Source organism: Danio rerio, chromosome 16 (assembly GCF_052040795.2).
Source record: "Danio rerio strain M-AB ecotype USA chromosome 16, GRCz13ab, whole genome shotgun sequence".
Classification (NCBI taxonomy): Eukaryota; Metazoa; Chordata; class Actinopteri; order Cypriniformes; family Danionidae; genus Danio; species Danio rerio.
Window position 1 is genome coordinate 51719444 of NC_141036.1, and position 18468 is coordinate 51737911.

Here is an 18468-nt window from a genome sequence, read left to right on the forward strand (position 1 = left end):
AATAGTTTTATTTTGAAAAATCTTTAAATTTGTGTGTTTAAATAGCTTTTTCTGTATAAAACTGTTTATTTATAATGTCTTTTTCAATAGTTAACAATTATTAGATTTGGATGCTCAAATAGCTTTATTTGTACAAACACTGATCTTTTATAATTTGTTTTCAATAGTTCTAATAGAAAATCATTAAATGTTTGTGTTAAAATAGGTTTTTTGTATAAAAAAGATTTTTTATAATGTTTTTTTTTCAATATTTCTATTTTAAATAATTTGTGTGTGTAAATAGCTTTTTCTATATAAAAACTGAATTTTTATCTTGTGTTTTTTATAGTTCTGCTAAAAATTGTTGAATTTGTGTGTTTAAATAGCTTTTTTGTATAAAAACTGATCTTTTTAAAGGTTTTTTTCAATATTTTTACTTAAAATAATCAATTGTGTGTGTTTAAATAGCTTTTCTTTATTTGAAAACTGTTAATTTATAATGTGTTTTTCAATGTTTCTGTCAATAATCATTAAATTTGTGTGTTTAAATAGCTTTTTCTGTATATAAACTGTTCATTTATAATGTGTTTTTCAATGTTTCTATTAAAAATCATAAAATTTGTGTTTAAATAGCTTTTCTAACTGTAAAAACTGATCTTTCATAATGTGTTTTTCAATATTTCTATTTATAATAATCAAATTTTTGTGTTTAAATAGCTTGTTTATATAAGAACTGTTCTTTTATAAGGTTAATAATTTTTATAAGGTTTTAATAATTATGTTAAAAATCATCAGATTTGTTAGTTTAAATAGATTTTTTGCATAAAAATTGGTCATGTATAATGCGCTTTTCAATATTTCCTTTTAAAATCATCACATTTGTGAACTGAAATATATTTTTCTGTATAAAAACTGATCTTTTATAATGTGTTTTTCAATGGTTCTGTTGATTTTTTTTACATTTGTGTGTCTAAATATCTGTTGTTGTGTTTTTTTATATTAAAAAAAATCTTTTTAATGTCTAACTTTTTAGATATGGCACAAAACTTAAACGTCCCACAATTTTACACTCTATTATAAGTTAAAGTTTCTACATTTATACTTTTGAAATTATAATAGTTTATCTCTAGAAATTATTCTTAACACATTGTACCTTCAATTTAATGTTGTTTCTTTATTTCATACAGTAGCATATTAGGACTAGGTAAATCAATAAATACCTTTTTGATGTAGATTTATTTACATGAACATTCCTGTTATAAACATTTTATTGGATACTCATATCTGGAGAATTAAAAACAATATTCATATTTTATCTGTTATGCAGTGTTTTAGGTTATGTATTAATAATTTTGAATATTTGTATTTGTATTTTTCACAATCAACTCCAAAATATCAGGATTTTTTTTCTTAGATGTTTCCCTTATTTCAGCAGTAGCACAAGAAAAACAAAATGGCTTCTTTATTTAATACTAGTGAGATAAAAAAAAGAATCGTATTTTGTAAAAAAAAAAGGAAGGCAAGATTGTGCTGTGACCTTTAAATTATTATTTACTTCTCTTAAATATACATAATGACACAAAAGCAATGCATGTGAACTAAGGAATGGTGATTGCTTTGGGTTTACTGGGGAGGCAGGATGGATTTAGTTTTGTCAGCCACAAATTTGAGGACGTCCTCGATGTGGGTCTGGACAATGTCAGCCAGCGGGGCGACCTGAGCCTGGACGGAGGCGGCAATAGGTTTAATCTGGTCCTCAATGTTGGAAAAGGGCTTCAGCTGCTCCTGGAGCTTCTCAACCATGGGCTGAAACTGGGCTCTGCTCTCCTCCAGGTAAGCACTGCATCACAAAGACAACACGCAGAGTTACAGTTAAGGTCAAAATGATTAGCCCTCCTGTGAATCTTGTTTTCTTTTTCAAATATTTCCCAAATGATGTTTAACAGAGCCAGGAATTTTTCACAGTATTTCCTATAATATTTTTTGGCTATTTTATTTCGGCTGAAATAAAAGCTTTTTATTTATTGATTTTTTTTTTAGAATAATTTTAAGGTCAATATGGGGCTAATAATTCTGATTTCAACTGTATGTGAGCTATAAAGAACTTTAAAGAAGATGGTAATGATATTTATTGAGTACCTGTAAGTACACTCCCCCCAAAAAAGGATAAATATATAGGTTTTAAAGTGCCCATATTATGCTATATTGTGAAGTCGCTCATTTTGTTTTATGAGAGTCTTCCTAATGATAAACATTCATTTAAGGTAAATATTATTTTTTCATAATATTTACTGAAACCTCGAGTCTTTTCTTTCACTGTCTGAAATGGTTGATTCAAGGATAAAGTCTCTCTAAACCCCGCCTTCCTTAGAGCCTGCTCTGCTCTGATTAGTCAGGTGAGTCAGTCTGTAGGGATTGACTGCTTAGAGAAAACTGTCCAAACACCTAGAAATGTTTCTGAATTTCATAATAAAAGTCTTGTTTTTTTTTATGAAAAACAAAATTCATCTAATCTCATCTTTAATGATGTTGGAATGTCAAAAGTAGACATTTTTTCGCAGGTAGCCACTTTAAAACAATTCAATCGTTGAAACCTTTCAGACCTTTTTACATTCTCAAAAACCTGTATTATGCATTAGGTGGAGGATCATTTCTCAAAAAGCCTCATAAGGCCATTTTAAATCAAGATGCAGTTACTCAATACACTAAATGACATTTTGTTTGAATTAAAAGTAATCAAATTTGAGTCTGTTTATAACACATGAAATATTTTTTTCTTGTTTTAATAACTTAATAACCAAAATTGAGAACTCTGTCAGTATTTACTCATTCTTTACTCATTTTAAACCTGGTTGTTTCTTTTTTCTGTCAATTGATGGCATCCATGACAATCATAGTGTTTTTTTCCTTACCTAAAACATGAGAGGTTTGACTCTAAAACTGTTGGGTTGTACAAACCCAACTTAATTTTTATTTTTTTCACTTAAATTTAAATGACACTTTTAATGATTGAGTTTGTCCAATGTTGGGTTATGACAACCCAGCATATACTGCCAGCTGTATACTTTTCTGAAGTATGCTGATAATCAGCGATTTGATGACATCCGTTTACTTTCATCGTGATTTTCTCTATCTTTTTACATAAGAGGTTACACTCTTAAAATTGCTTTGGGTCAAAAATGGATGAACCCAACAGTTAAATTAATTAAATGACACTTTTTAACCCAATTGTTGGGTTTGTTCAAACCAAGCATATTATACTGTCAACTGTATGCTTTTCTAAAATCCGTGAGTGGGAATCCGTGAGTTGATGGCATCCGTTTACTTTCATAGTGATTTATTTATTGAATTTTACCTGCTTTAGACATCAGAGGTTACACTCTAAAAATGTTGGGTCAAATATGGAAAAACCTAGCATTTGGGGTAATTTTTTTTATTAAATTTGTATCAGACTTTTAAAGCAATTGTTAGGTTTGCCCATATTTGACCCAACATTGAGTTATGACAAATCAGTATATTACTCTGTCTACTGCATTTTTTAAAGTAGGCTGGTAATCACCAAATAATGGCATCTATTAACTTTCATAGTGATTTTTCCATCTTTCCACATCAGAGTTTAGGTCAAGTATATTGGGTCAAATATGGGCAAATCCAACCGTTGGGTTAATTTTGTTTTCACTTAAATTTAAAAGACACATTTTATTGCAATTGTTGTGTTTGTCTATATTTCACCCAATGTTTATTTGTCTAGCACTTTTCACAATAATTATAGTCTGAAAGCAGCTTTATATAAGGTGCACATTGTTCCATTACAATCAAATTCAGAAGAGTTAATGTTATTAGTTACCATTACATTGTTAGTTACTACTAACTTTAACTAATGAACTAGAGACTAATTGCTTTCAACAGTTAAAACGATTATTTATAAACAAGTTGATCTGCAGTTATTTAGATGTGAACTATCCCTTTATGATTGTTTAGATTTTCATACTGGAAAACAAGACAAAATACTGATGAAAACTTTGTTTTTGCGTTGCATAAATGTCTTCTTCATATCTGTTTAGATTGCAGATTTATTGCGCGAAGACGACGACAATGATGATGATGATGAATGATGATGGACTTACTTGGCTTTGTTGGCCAGCTCTGGACCCTCAACGTTCTTCAGATTGTCCACAAAATCCTGGAAGTACTTGGCGATCTTGTCCAGCTCAGCAGGAGCGTCTCTCTTGACCAGAGATGCTGACTCAGAGCCTGAACACCAACAGAAAATGTTTGATCAATACAGTATTACATCAAGCTAAATCAGGTGAGAGACTCTCCGGCTTTTACTGGACTTTTCCACAGGGCACTTTGTTATGTTAAGTACTTTACAGAGTAAAAATAAAATACCCACTGTGCTAATCTCTAGATTATATCTCTTTAACCCGCAAAATACATCATCTAGACAGACAAAACATGGTTTAAAGACTCACGGATGGCCAGAGCAACAACAAGGATGGTGATGAGGGAGAGTTTCATGATTGTGGGATGAGCAAGGGTTGCCTGAAAACACAAAGACAATCATTAATATCAGTTTCTGGTCAGACTTTTACTCATAGTTTTCCAGTACCAAACAACAGCAGAGTTTGACATACACTTCCTGACAAAAGTCTTGCTGTGTATCCAAATTTTAGGAACAACAAATCACAACTTTACTTCTAGTTGATCATTTGGTATCTGAAATGGCTTACAGTATTTGAAAGGCAAAGGACTCTAGATTACGCTTATTTCACCAAAATAAAATATGATCATGCCTTGATTTTTAGATTAGGACAGCAATCTCTGACTTTGCAGTACAGTGTACAGTATAGAATATAAAGTCATGGAGCAGTGGAAAAATAATTTATATTGTGTATGACTCCCATGAGCTTGGAGGACTGCATCCATACATCTCTGCATCTCAACATCTCAACAATGTTCATGTCTGGTGACTGGGCTGGCCAATCCTGAAGCACCTTGTCCTTTGCTTTCAGGAACTTTGATGTGGAAACTGAAGTATGAGAAGGAGCGTTATCCTGTTTAAAGGCTTCACTAGGTTAATTGGGTTAACTAGTCAATTTAGGGTAATTAGGCAAGTCACTGTATAACAGTGGTTTGTTCTGTATGCAGTCAATATATATATATATATATATATATATATATATATATATATATATATATATATATATATATATATATATATATATATATATATATTGAACTCAAAACCACTTAAAAATGTATATATTATTGTAGCCAAAATGAACCGAATAAAATCAAATGTTCACTATAAACTTTTAAAACTAAATTAAACTAGCAACAGTTATTAAAAAAAATAAATAAATAAATAATATTAGCAAAAACTGATATTTATCACTAAACTTTGGTTGACACTGGATGTGTTAACTCGCATCTTGAACTCAAGCACCTTAAATACACCATCCGAGGCTCTACAAAAAAATTTATGAGGTTTGGCAGCCTTTTCTAACCTACATTGACTGCTCACTTGAATTTATTTTATTATTATTTTATTATATTATTATTTCTTTCTTCATGGCATGTATGTTTGTAGCTATGTACTGTGTTAATATGTTGTTCAATGTGTATGTTGTGGGAAAATTGAATACTATTCACACTTTTAAAAAAAAAAAGAATTCAATAATAAACTCTGCTAAACTGCTATGTAAAAAATATAGCTGTTAATTAACAGTTTCATCATTGTTTGTGATTCACAAGTATTTTCTGTTTTATTTACGTTTGTGAATTGCATTATGGGATGTTGATTTCTGCTGTGTCGATGTTTAATGTTGAAACTCTACTGTTTAACAAAGTCACTTATTGGCATTTAGGGCTCTATTTTAACAATCTATGTGCAAAGTATAAAGCGCATGGCGCAAAAGAATTAAGGGTGTGTCAGAATCCACTTTAGCTATTTTTAGGATGGAAAAATACGGTTTGCATCCTGACGCATGGTCTAACGGGGTTGTGCTTATTCTCTTAATGAATGCATTTGCTATTTAGGAAACCTGTTTTTCTCAGAGGTTGTCAAGCTGACAAAAGATTGCTGCACTCTGATACAAGTTTTATTTATGGAGAAAATTTAAAAGCACTGCAGTGTTTGGGTGTTCTGTGTTTGTCTGTAATAATTAGTCTAACGAAATTATATGAAGATATGAAGCTGATCGGTCAGTTCTTGTTAAGTGTGGCATTCTGAAAAGTTAAGATGTTTTCAACTGGGTACACCTGGAATAAGAAAGTGCATCTTGCTGCTTGCGCCTTCATTATAAATACCAAACTCACCCGTGGAAATGACACGATATGTGAACAGCCACTATCATTATCGTATACATCAAATGATTAAAATAGGAATTATTTTTTCTTTCATTGCTCAGCGATTTCTCCATGTACCACTAAATGTAAGCCCCCGTACCACTCGTGATACACGTACCACAGTTTGTGAACCACTGCTTTAGACTATTAATAAAAAAGTCAATTTTTCCAACTTTTCATGGTTAAAAGTTGTTGGAAGAATGATCAAGATCCCATAATGCAATTCACAAGCACAAATAAATGGAAAAATAAAAACTTGAATCACAAAATATGGAAAACTGCTAATTTATGGATATTTTTACAGTGTAGAATTACTAAAACTGAAACTAAAAACGAAACAGAATTGTGTTAACAAAACTATCTAAAACTGAACCAAATTTCACAACTATTTAAAAATGGCATCAAAATAAAGACTAGTCTAAAAAAAACAAAGCCATAATAATCTTAGGCATTTATAGGTGCAAAGGCACATAATATTAGCTGTGTCCTTACCTTGTGTCAATGTGACGATAAAGGCCTGATGTCGTGTGATGGTGTGTCCTCCAAATACCCTCTGCTTTTATAATCCCGGGACTCTGAGATTGCACCCGCTTAAATGGGGTGACCCAAGCTGATGTAATCATCCACGCTCAACCTTTAGGCTTTACCTGACACTGAAACGATTGAATCAAAGGTCAGGAGTTATCACGTCTTTGTGCATAATTAGTGCATTTTTGGGATGCTTCAGTCACCAGATGATGTCATCAATTTGAATGATGACACTACTGAATATATCACACTTTTGCCATTTGGCTTTTCTGTGTGGAGTTTGCATGTTCACCCCGTGTTGACATGGGTTCCCCCTAGTTCAAACACTTGAACTATATATAGGTGAGTTGAATAAAATTAAATTGGCTTTAGTGTATGAGTGTGTGTGAGTGAATGTGAGTGTGTATGGGTGTTTCCCAGTACTGGAAGGGCATCTGCTGCGTAATAAAAAGGCTGGAATAGTTAGGGTTCATTCCGCTGTGGTGACCTCTGAAATAGAGACTAAGCCGAAGGAAAATGAATGAATAATCAATGCATCTTTGCCTGTTGAATTCTGTATTGATTTGATGGGGATTTTAGGTGTGTTTACTTTCCTAGTTTAGTTAAGCTAATATTTTAGCTTTTCCTATGGGATTTTTTAAACTGCTCTTGAACATAATGTTTTAATCCAGTACTTTTAAGTAAAGTGATACTGGCACTGCTTGGTTCTTGAGTTTTACTATTTTTCATTAGAATATAAGAATGATTAGATGCTGAGTTGCACTGACAAAGAAAATCTAAGCACATTAGTTTACAATGAAACTAGTTTCAGTTAGTGTATCGCAATTACAACAATTATTTTGAATTTAGACCAGTCCTGTAAAAAATGCTGGAAAACACACAATCGATTTGTGTTGGGACAACATGAAGGGTTATTATGTTAGCTTATTCATTTTTTTCCAAATGTAGGTGGATTGAAAACACAATTAAGTTGTCAGAAACAAAAACAAGATCTGTGGATTTTCATCTCACTTTAAATAAGCAATTTGAGCAAACAGCAACATAATTTGTGCATAATGAGAAGAATTGTAGCAGTTCAAATGCAATTTAATTTTACAAAATTTGACTGTGCTTTGTGAAAAGTGATTTATGAGCATTATATATATATATATATATATATATATATATATATATATATATATATATATATATATATATATATATATATATATATATATATATATATGTATGTATGTATGTATGTATATATATGTATATGTGTGTGTATGTATGTATATATATATATATATATATATATATATATATATATATATATATGACACCATTTCTTGACGCGCTTACCTCCGTATGGACGGCTATCCCGCTGTTACTAGTTTGTCCAGTTAGCTCGCCATGTACGTCAATGGACTTGAGATGCAGAGAGGAGTTGACCACGACGACTGGAAAATCTGTAAAAATCAGGCAAGGGCTTTTCTTTTTCTGGATTCTTTTTTAAAACTGTCGGTTGGGTTTAGGGAAGTGGGTGGCTGGGTCCATTGTTGCATTTGAAAACACTATTGGTTGGGTTTTTGAAAAGAGAAGGGTGGGTCAGTCAGTCAGTCAGTTGGTCGACAGCGGCCTCTGTTGGATTTACAAGAGAACAGCAGGCATGAATGGCACTTGCAAGAGAGATTTGAGATCTATTAAAGCATACACAGCGGCCTCTGCTGGATTCGCGAAAATAAAAACTGCAAAAAAAACAGCTCCTGGGATGTATTTAGCACTCTCCAGAAATGTATGTAGAGGTACATTTTCAGAATGAGCCTGGGTTGAATAAACTCTCTCTCTCTCTCTCTCTCTAACCATTTTATGTGTCTGTAGCACAATCGTGGCTGGAATGATGCCAGTGTTTTTGTATTGGATGAAGTGGTTTGATGTAATGAATGAATGAATTAAATTTTCAAGGACTTCAGAGAGGAGAAGCTCATCTTTAGAATGTTTCATTAACCAGAAAATATTGCACTTGTTGATTAGCGCAGAAACAAATGCTGGGTTCTGGTAACCCAATGTTGTATCAAATATGGACAAATCCAACGTTAAGTTATTTCTTTGTTTAAATTTTTTTCAATTAAATTTAAATTAAACTTTTTAACCCAATGGTTGGGTTTGTCCATATTGGTTTAAGCTTTGAGTTTGAACAACATTTAAAAGTATAATGCAAATTGCAGACCATGTCATTTTCTCAAACAGATATCAATTGTTTATAGAGTTTTATCTTCCGAAGGTTGTTAATCTACAATCTAAATCCACTGAACACACTGTACTTTTATCCTTTACTCATTTCCATTCTTGTCAAAATGTAAATACGACATCCTGACTAAAGTCCATGTTGTTGTTATAACTTAAGAGCCAATTGGCTGATCTCAGGCTAGCACATGCTGCTTGATAAATGGGATGTTTTTTTTTTTTATATCAAATCATTGCAATACATCATAAACACACTGGTTTTACTGAAAATATTTTTACTGTTTGCATGTTTTCATGCCATTTTGTTATTTTGCTGCAGCTATTTACCTAACCATACAATGTAAAACCCAACAGTCATCTTGATCAAATGAAATGAGAGTAGTTAACTCAAAATTGACTAAAAAATTTTTCGACTAATTTGAAAAGAGTTTTGAACTCAGTGTTGAAGCTAATGAGTTAATTAAATAGTTCATTACTTCAGCTTAAATGGCGTAAGTTCACAGTATTCATATAGATTCGTTTTTTAACTCAAATGGTTTGAGTTACCTTAACTTATTGGGTTTTACAGTACTCAGTTTTACTGTGGTCAAATTGTTAGTTTACTTGAATTAATAAAGTTCACAGTACTCATTAGGATTAGTTTTTGAACTTAAATGGTTTGTTGCAATCAGTTTCCTCAAATGGTTTGAGTAACATTAACCTATTGGGTTTTACAGTGTAATAATTTGTATTTTTCTTACATGAAAACACACATTTACAATAAATTCTATTCACCCTAAATTTTGTTGTGCGGTTTTTTAGTATATTATTTGGTCCCACTTTATTTTAATGTACAGTTCATGTCACTAACAAGCCATTAACTAGGACTTTTAGCTCAATAAACTACAAATTAGCTGCATATTAATAGTTATTACAGTAGTAGATAGGTCTAAAATAAGATCAGCACTTTTAGTAGTATAGATTATCATAAAACTGACGTACATTAAATATTAAGTATTTAGCATTTATAAAACTCTCTTTTTTACGTAGTGAATGGCAAAAAGGGGGTAGTTGTCTAAAAATCTAAAAACCTTTCGTTTTCGTTTATTAATACTAGTCATTTCCCCCATAAATAAATGATTAGTAAATCCTTAAACAATTGCAGAAAGGAGCTTAGCATGTGAACATTAAAAAAAATTAAAACGTACACGTTATATTTTTAATATCAATTCCCATATAACTACAACATTGTGTTTAGTATTTCTAAAACTCTTTGTCATTACTCAACATTTCTTCATTTATAAGCTTATACAGTATACACAACCTGACAAAAGTATTGTCGATCCCAGTTGTAAGAGCAACATAATAACTTGACTTCTAGTTGATCATTTGGTAAAGTGGCAGAAAGTAGATTTTTCTGACAAATCATTTGTTGAACTGCATCCCAATCATCACACATACTGCATAATACGTATTGGAACCAACATGGACCCAAGATTCTCACAGAAACCAATGAAGTTTGGTGAAGAAAAATCATGGTTTGGGGTAACATTCAGTATGGGTGTGTGTGGGAGATCTGCAGAGTGGATGGCAACATCAACAGCCTGAGATATCAAGACATTTGTGCTGCCCACTACATTACAAACCACAGGAGAAGGCAAATTCTTCAGCAGGATAGCGCTCCTTCTCATACTTCAGCCTCCACAACAAAGATCCTGAAAGCAAAGAAGGTCAGGGTGCTCCAGGATTGGCCAGCCCAGTCACCAGACATGAACATTATTGAGCATGTCTGGGGCAAGATGGAGGAGGCATTGAAGGTGAATCCAAAGAATGTTGATGAGTCCTGCAAGAACGCTTTCTTTGCCATTCCAGATGACTTTATTAATTAGTTATTTGAGTCTTGCAGAGATGTATGGATTCAGTCCTCCAAGCTCATGGGAGTCATACACAATATTCATTCTTTTTCCACTGCAGCATCACTTTATATTCTATAATGTACATTATTTCTGTTACGTGACAAGACTTTTGTCTAAGCAAAGTCTGATCTTACTGTCATAATGAAGTCATTAAAAATCAAGGCATGATCATATTTTATTTTGGTGAAATAAGCGTAATCTAAAGTCCTTTGCCTTTCATATAAGCCACTTTTAAAATGAAATGATCAACTAGAAGTCAAGTTATTATTTGTTGTTCCTAAAACTTTGAGAGTGGACAAGACTTTTGTCAGGCAGTGTATTTTTATATAAATGAATATAAAATATATTTACAAAGTGAATGGTAATGAGGTAGTTGCCAGAAATATATATCCTTTTTGTAACAGAGCGTAATACATTTTTAAAAAGCATTGCAAAGTTATCACTTTTTAATAATTTTTTTATTTAAACAAAACCATCAGCATACAAATAAAAATACTGTGACAAAATGCAAGAGAACTGTGTATTGGAGATTCCTGTGGGTTTACTGAGGTGGCAGCATGGCTTTGGCCTGGTCAGCAACAAATTTGATCATGTCCTCAACGTGGGTCTGGACCATACCGGCCAGTGGGGCAACCTGAGCCTGGACGGAGGCGGCCAGAGGCTTGATCTGCTCTTCAATGTTGCCGGAGAAGGGCTTCAGCTGCTCCTGGAGCTTCTCAACCATGGGCTGAAACTGAGCTCTGCTCTGCTCCAGGTAAGCACTGTGCCATGAACAAACAAAAACAAGAGAATTAATGAATCAAATCAATTGAAATGAATCATAACTATGTCGATCATTTAGTTTCAAAGTTGAGATGATGGACTTACTTGGCCTTGTTGGCCAGCTCAGCACCCTCAACGTTCTTCAGATTGTCCACTAAATCCTGGAAGTACTTGGCGATCTTGTCCAGCTCAGCAGGAGCGTCTCTCTTGACCAGAGATGCTGACTCAGAGCCTGAACATGAACAGAAATGTTTGATCAATACAGTATTACATCAAGCCAAATCAGGTGAGAGACTCTCCGGCTTTTACTGGACTTTACACAGGCAACTTTGTTATGTTAAGTACTTTACAGAGGATAGATAAAATACTCCCTCGAAAAAGTGATTAGTTACTTAAAGCGAATAAACCAACTGCCTTAAAAACAACAAGTTGACTTTTCAAAAGTAAACCCATTGTAACTTGGAACTGTTAAGTTGACTTCATTTTAATAATTATGCTAATTATCCTTACTTTTTAAAAGTATTTTACTGTGTTATTTGGCTAATACAGAAAAGTTGGGGGAAAACAAATATAATAAAGGTGTAATGGAAAAAGGGATTAGTTTACTTTTATTTTAAAAAGTGAGTACAGTTGGCAGAGTTATAAAAATTAAGTCAACCTAACAGTTCCAAGTTACAATGGGTTTACTTTATTTTTGTAAAGTCAACTTGTTGCTTTTAAGGCATATGGTTTCCTTGTTTTAAGTAACTAATCTTTTACAGTGTAGTGTAAATTATATTTCTTATATATTTAATTGCTGCGTGTTTAAACTACTTCTAAAATGAGCTAAACAACACAATTCTTGAGATTTATTTGGGACAGCTTAATTGTTTTCTGTTCAACCAATTTAAATTTGTTAACTTAATCAATTTGTGTTGGGACAAAATGTATAAATTGTGTGAAACCCTGCAATTTTCTACATTGTACACTAAAAATACACACAATGGATTTGTGTTGAGACAACATCAGGGTTTCTGCAGGGTCTTAAAAAGTATAAACAGTTGATAAATCCATTGTGAGAAAATTAAGGCCCTTAAAAGTTATTAAAAAGTCTTAATCGCATGTTTACAAGGTCTAAAATTTTGTATAAGCGTTGTCTAAAGTGTTGGACTCCAAAAAGGCATAAGTATAATTATTTTCACGTAATCTGCGACAAACGAAACGAAAGCGAAACAGAAAGCAAAATGAGAAAATTAAAGTTTGCGTACTCCTGGTTGGAGAAAGACTAGATTAAACAGTGGCTGAAGCCTGTCACTGAAAACAACAACGTAATTTATTATTTTAAAGCTTTGTTTCTGCTGAACTTATCAGAGTTCTGTTGCATGGTTGTGCTCCATTGATGTATTTAACAACTACTGTTTATTAAGTTGAAGGTTTGTTACTGATTAGAACTTGAAGTGGCGATGAGAAAATATTCTGAGAAGGTCTTTAAAAAGTCGTAAAAGGGTATTAAAATTACCTTTAGGATTCCTGCATATACCCTGAACATGAAGGAGTTAAGTTCACTTATTAGTGTTTACAATTTTAAGTGGATTGAACCTAAAACAATTAAGTTATCCCCCACAAAACCTGCAGAATTGTGTTGTTTCAGCTCATTTAAAATAAGTAGTTTACATAAGCCATTTTTGAGTGTGTGCTAATCTCTAGTTTATATTTGAAGAGTTCAGATGCAAATCCTCTAAGTCCTCTATTTTAAAATTTCTTCTAAAATTAGCAATTTTCTCAGTTTATGTTTAGTTTATTTACTTTTAAATGCAGTGAAAATAACATATTCTTTGTTATATTGGTAAAATTGCTAAACCTACATGCAAGAGCCTGAGAAAAATACTCATTTTAGAAGAAGCTTTCACTTAGAAATTCTCTTTAACCCACAAATTGCATCATTTAGAGCAGTGTTTCTCAACCACGTTCCTGGAGGACCACCAGCACTGCACATTTTTCATGTCTCCTTAACCAAACACACCTAATTCAGGTCATCAGCTCATTAGCAGAGCCTAAAGGACCTGTAATGAGTGTGACAGATAAAAGCGACATCTAAAACATTCGCAGTGCTGGTGATCCTCCAGGAACGTGGTTGAGAAACACTGATCTAGACAGACAAAACCATAAAAAACAAAATACCCACTATGCTTCTCTCTAGTTTACATTTCTTTAACCCACAATGTACATCATCTAGAGAGACAAAATGTGGTTTAAAGACTCACCGATGGCCAGAGCAACAACAATGACGGCGATGAGGGAGAATTTCATGATTGCGGGTTGAGCAAGAGTTGCCTGAAAACACAAAAACAATCATTTCTATCAGTTTCTGGTCAAAATTTCCTCTTGTAAACCTCTATTTTTAATTAGAATCAATAGCACAGCTCAACATGGCCATACAGGTTTAACGTAGCTGTAATCTTACCTTGCGTCCAGAGATTGTTAGACCTGATGGTGCTTTTTCCAAAGAGTCCTGAGTTTTTATAGTCCCAGCAGAAGTTCAAAGGGTGATCTGGCCTGATGAAATCATCTACACACACTGAACCTCTATAGGCTGACGCTGAAGTGATTCAATCAAAGTTCAGCAGTAATCTCTTTTAGTCTTTGAGCTCAAACAATGCATTGGGCTGTTACAATAAACCTTATGACATCAGTTTTATATGAGGATACTTATTCAGCATCAAATAAATCAAATAATAATAACCCAAAGCATTGTTTTCATGGGGAATCATTTGTTTTATTCTGTAAATGAGGTAAGTATGTATGTGTAGTGTGTGTACTTGTGTAATCTTGATGGTTTCAGCATGTATTAGGATTTACTGTTAAGTGTTGGTATGATTTATATATTTTTATACTTATTTACTGTGCTGCAGCGTCAAATAAATAAAATAATAATAATACAACCCATGTTTCATGAGGAATCTTTTATTTTAGACTATATTCAGTAAGTTTTTATGTGTATAGTGCATACTTATCAAATATTGACAGTTTCAGCATGTATTAGTATTTACCACCATGTATTGGTATGATTTATATATTTTTATTCTTATTTACTGTGCTAAAGCATCTAATAATGAAGGTGAATTTTGTGTGTTAATACAATAGGATTAAATTAATAATAACAATAATAATAATAATATTAATATTACAAACCATTGTTTTCATAGGGAATCATTTAATTTATTCTGTAAATTTAGAAAGTATGTATGTGTACAGGGCGTACTTATCTAAACTTGACGGTTAAAGCATGTTAGGATTTACTGTTGAGTTTTGGTATGATCTATTTTATACTTACTGTGCTGCAGCATCTAGTAACGAAGGTGAAATTAGTGTATTAATACAATAAGAGTTGAACAAATAAGTAATATTTATATAATTATATTTATTATTATAAATATAAGGGTGGTGCAGTAGGTAGTGCTGTCACCTCACAGCAAGAAGGTGGCTGGTTTGAGCCTCGGCTGGGTCAGTTGGCGTGGAGTTTGCATGTTCTCCCTGCGTTCATGTAAGTTTCCTCCGGGTGCTCCGGTTTTCCCCACAGTCCAAAGCAGCGGGCATCCACTGCGTAAAAACGTGCTGAATAAGTTGGCTGTTCATCCCGCTGTGGCGACCACAGATTAATAAAGGGACTAAGCAAAAAGAAAATGAATGAATGAATGAATTATAAATATAAATTAAAATAATTTATATAATATTTAATATAAGATTTATTTGATTTATCAGGATTTTTGGGGGGGTTGGGATTTAGTTAGAGAAAACTAAGTTATGTAATTAATTTATAGAAAATGACATGAAATTATATGAATTTATATATATATTTGATTAAACTACATTTATTTTTTAATTAAATTTTACATCTTACAATACAGTACTGAATTGAGCAAAAAAAAATTGAAAAAACTACAAATGTAAGGACATTAAAAATATTTAATTTGATATTTCCTTTATATGTTTTTGATTGGCATAGTCTCTTATTTATCAGGGGTCGCCACAGCGGAAAGAACCGCCAACTATTCTAGCACAAATTATAACAATATTGGCTCATTCTGAAAACGTAGCCCTATATACGTTTCTAGAGATCGCAAATTATGTAGCCAAAAGTACATATGGCTGCATTTCGTCTTTAAAACGAACGCTACTTGGTGGTATGATGCCGTGCCTTTTTGCACTTACCAGCTGACCGCTTATCTCCGTGTGGACGGCTTTTCCGCTGTTACCAGTTTGTCTAGTTAGCTCACCATGTATGACTTCAGACACAGAGAGGAGATGACCACGACGATGGGGTTCGAGTCTGGTGAAGAACGGTTCCAAAAAGCAGATAAGAAAAACAGAAGCCAAAAAATAAAATAAACAAGTAAATAAATGGGTGAGAATGTGGTAATGTGATAAAAATCAGGCGAGGGCTTTTCTTCTGATTTGCTTTTTAAATTTTTCAGTTGGGTTTAGGAAAGTGGGTGGGCGTTGGTCAATCTGTGCTTTTTAAAATACTATTAGTTGGGTTTAGGGAAGGGGGAAGGTGAATCAGTCGATCGGTCAGTCATTCAGTCAGTCAAACAGTCAGTCGACAGCGGCTTCAGGTGGATTTAGGAGAGAACAGCAGGCACGAATGGCGAGAGAAATCTGAGATCTCAAAAGGCGTACACAGCGGCCTCTGGTAGATTTGCGACAACAAAAACTGCGGAAAAAACATAGCTCCTGGGATGTATTTGGCGCTCTCCAGAAATGTATGTAAAGGTACTTTTTCAGAATGAGCCTGTGTTGTGTTTTACGCAGCGGATGCCCTTCCAGCCATAACACATTGCTGGGAAATAAAATGTAGAGAAAATCACCTATTATTCAGATATGTGTTTTACACGTTTATAATTTTGTTTGTCGCTATATTATCTGGATCTTTAAACATAAAGATATATCTTTCATTTAAATCAGGGTGTCTGCGGGGTCTTAAAACTTAATAAAAGTTGATAAATCAATGTAAAGAAATTTAAGGCCCTAAAAAGGTCAATTTTATATCTTTTTGATTACACAGTGTATGGTTGTATGCTAAAGTTTGCCTGAATTAAATGTGCGAATATAAGGATATTTATGAAAATGAGTAGTTTATGAAATTAATGAAAACCTGCTAAATTAGCTACATTTCATAGATTTTTATTCAGTATATTAAAAATGTTTTAGTTTTGGATTAATTTCTTACATTAATATTTAATAAACATTCTGTAAGTTATCTCACCACTGAAAAATGGTTATGGGTCTTAAAATGTATAGAAAGTTTTTTTAAAAAGGTCTTAAAGGTATTGAATTTCACTCTCCGATTCCTGTTTATCTGTAAATGAGAAATCCTTTTAAGGGGAATAATTATGTTTTGGCATGTAAATGGAGTCTGGCCAAACGAAATAAATAATAAAGATATCTGTAGCCTATTTGTTTGACAATATAGGTTTATGAATGAAGAAATATAATGACAATCAAAAAGCATAATTGTCTTTCTTTCTTTTCTTATTTTTAACCCAAAACCCTTGTTTTTTGACCTGCTGAAGTCCTTTTCTCTCATATATGCTTTAGTTTGCACGTCAGCTCTGACCAGCTCAGCTTTTCTATCACAAACTGATTGGCTTTATCTGTGGATCGAGGAACATCTATACAGTCAGGGATTCTTGGTTATCTTGTACCAGTTTGACTAATTAAAGGATTATTAGAGTTCAGAGCTTAAAAGACGTACTGAACTTTGCACTTTGATGGACAGCTGATGCAAATTTTACATTTACTCTCTATTTACTGACCCTCATGTGATGACAAACTTTTATGAGGCCTTTTCTAAATAAAAAAAAACTATATTTTGAAGAATGTTGGAAACTGGCAGTCACTGACATCAATAAGATAGTCAAAAGTTGCTGTGGTTTCCAGCATTACAGTATATACTAAAATATCTTCTATTAAATTTGTTAAATAGAAAATATTAAATATTAAATTATAAAGTTTGTTTTATATTCGTTGATTTTTGAACAGAGACAGCTTGTGACGGTGGCTAAATTCAAATTCCTTGAATGTTTGGTCTGAATTTACATGCAAGTATGACTTCAAAACAAAATTAGCATTATTTATTTGACTATGAACAATAGTGGGGCGGCACGGTGGCTCAGTGGTTAGCACTGTCGCCTCACAGTAAGAAAGGCAAGACAGTGCAAGTTTATTTGTATAGCACATTTCATATACAGTCACTATTCAAAGTGATTTACATAAACAGAAATAAAAGAGACAAGCATAAGAAAAATAAAAACAAAAATAAAAATGATTTTAAAAAAGGTTATAAAAGAATGAAAAAGAAGAGAACAACAATAGTACGATCTGTCGGACGGAGCACAGTGCTCATTCAGTAGGGGCACAGCTAAACAGATGTGTTTTCAGTCTTGATTTAAGTGTGCCTAATGGTGGAGCACATCTGATCATTTCTGGAAGCTGATTCCGGTATGGAAATAGGACCAGCAGCAATCGCAAAGGCCTACATAGGATTGTGCGAACTGCTGGATGCATAGTAGGAGGTGAGCTTTCCTCCCTCCATGGACATCTACACCAGGCGATGCATGAAGAGAGCAAAGAGAATCATCAGCGACTCTAGCCACCCAAGCCATGGACTTTTCTCTCTGCTACCCTCAGGCAGACGGTTCCGCAGCATCCAGTCACGCACTAGCCGGCTTAAGGAAAGTTTCTTCAG

General features: G+C 33.1%; 3 protein-coding genes across 3 annotated transcripts in view; 1 reads left to right on the top strand and 2 right to left on the bottom strand.

Moving 5' to 3' along the window:
* Positions 1-18468, top strand: part of LOC147840416 (uncharacterized) — a 976031-nt gene that overhangs the window by 9579 nt on the left and 947984 nt on the right. The gene's annotated exons all lie outside the window — the stretch shown is intronic.
* Positions 1230-6898, bottom strand: afp4b (antifreeze protein type IV b). Its single transcript, NM_001386349.1, is given in 4 exon segments — positions 1230-1819; positions 4107-4233; positions 4455-4524; positions 6823-6898. Coding segments are annotated over 3 exon segments (390 nt in total). The 5' UTR covers positions 4501-4524; positions 6823-6898; the 3' UTR covers positions 1230-1602.
* afp4 (antifreeze protein type IV) lies at positions 11419-14215 on the bottom strand. The gene is given in 4 exon segments (NM_001045488.2): positions 11419-11740; positions 11847-11973; positions 13985-14054; positions 14185-14215. Coding segments are annotated over 3 exon segments (393 nt in total). The 5' UTR covers positions 14031-14054; positions 14185-14215; the 3' UTR covers positions 11419-11520.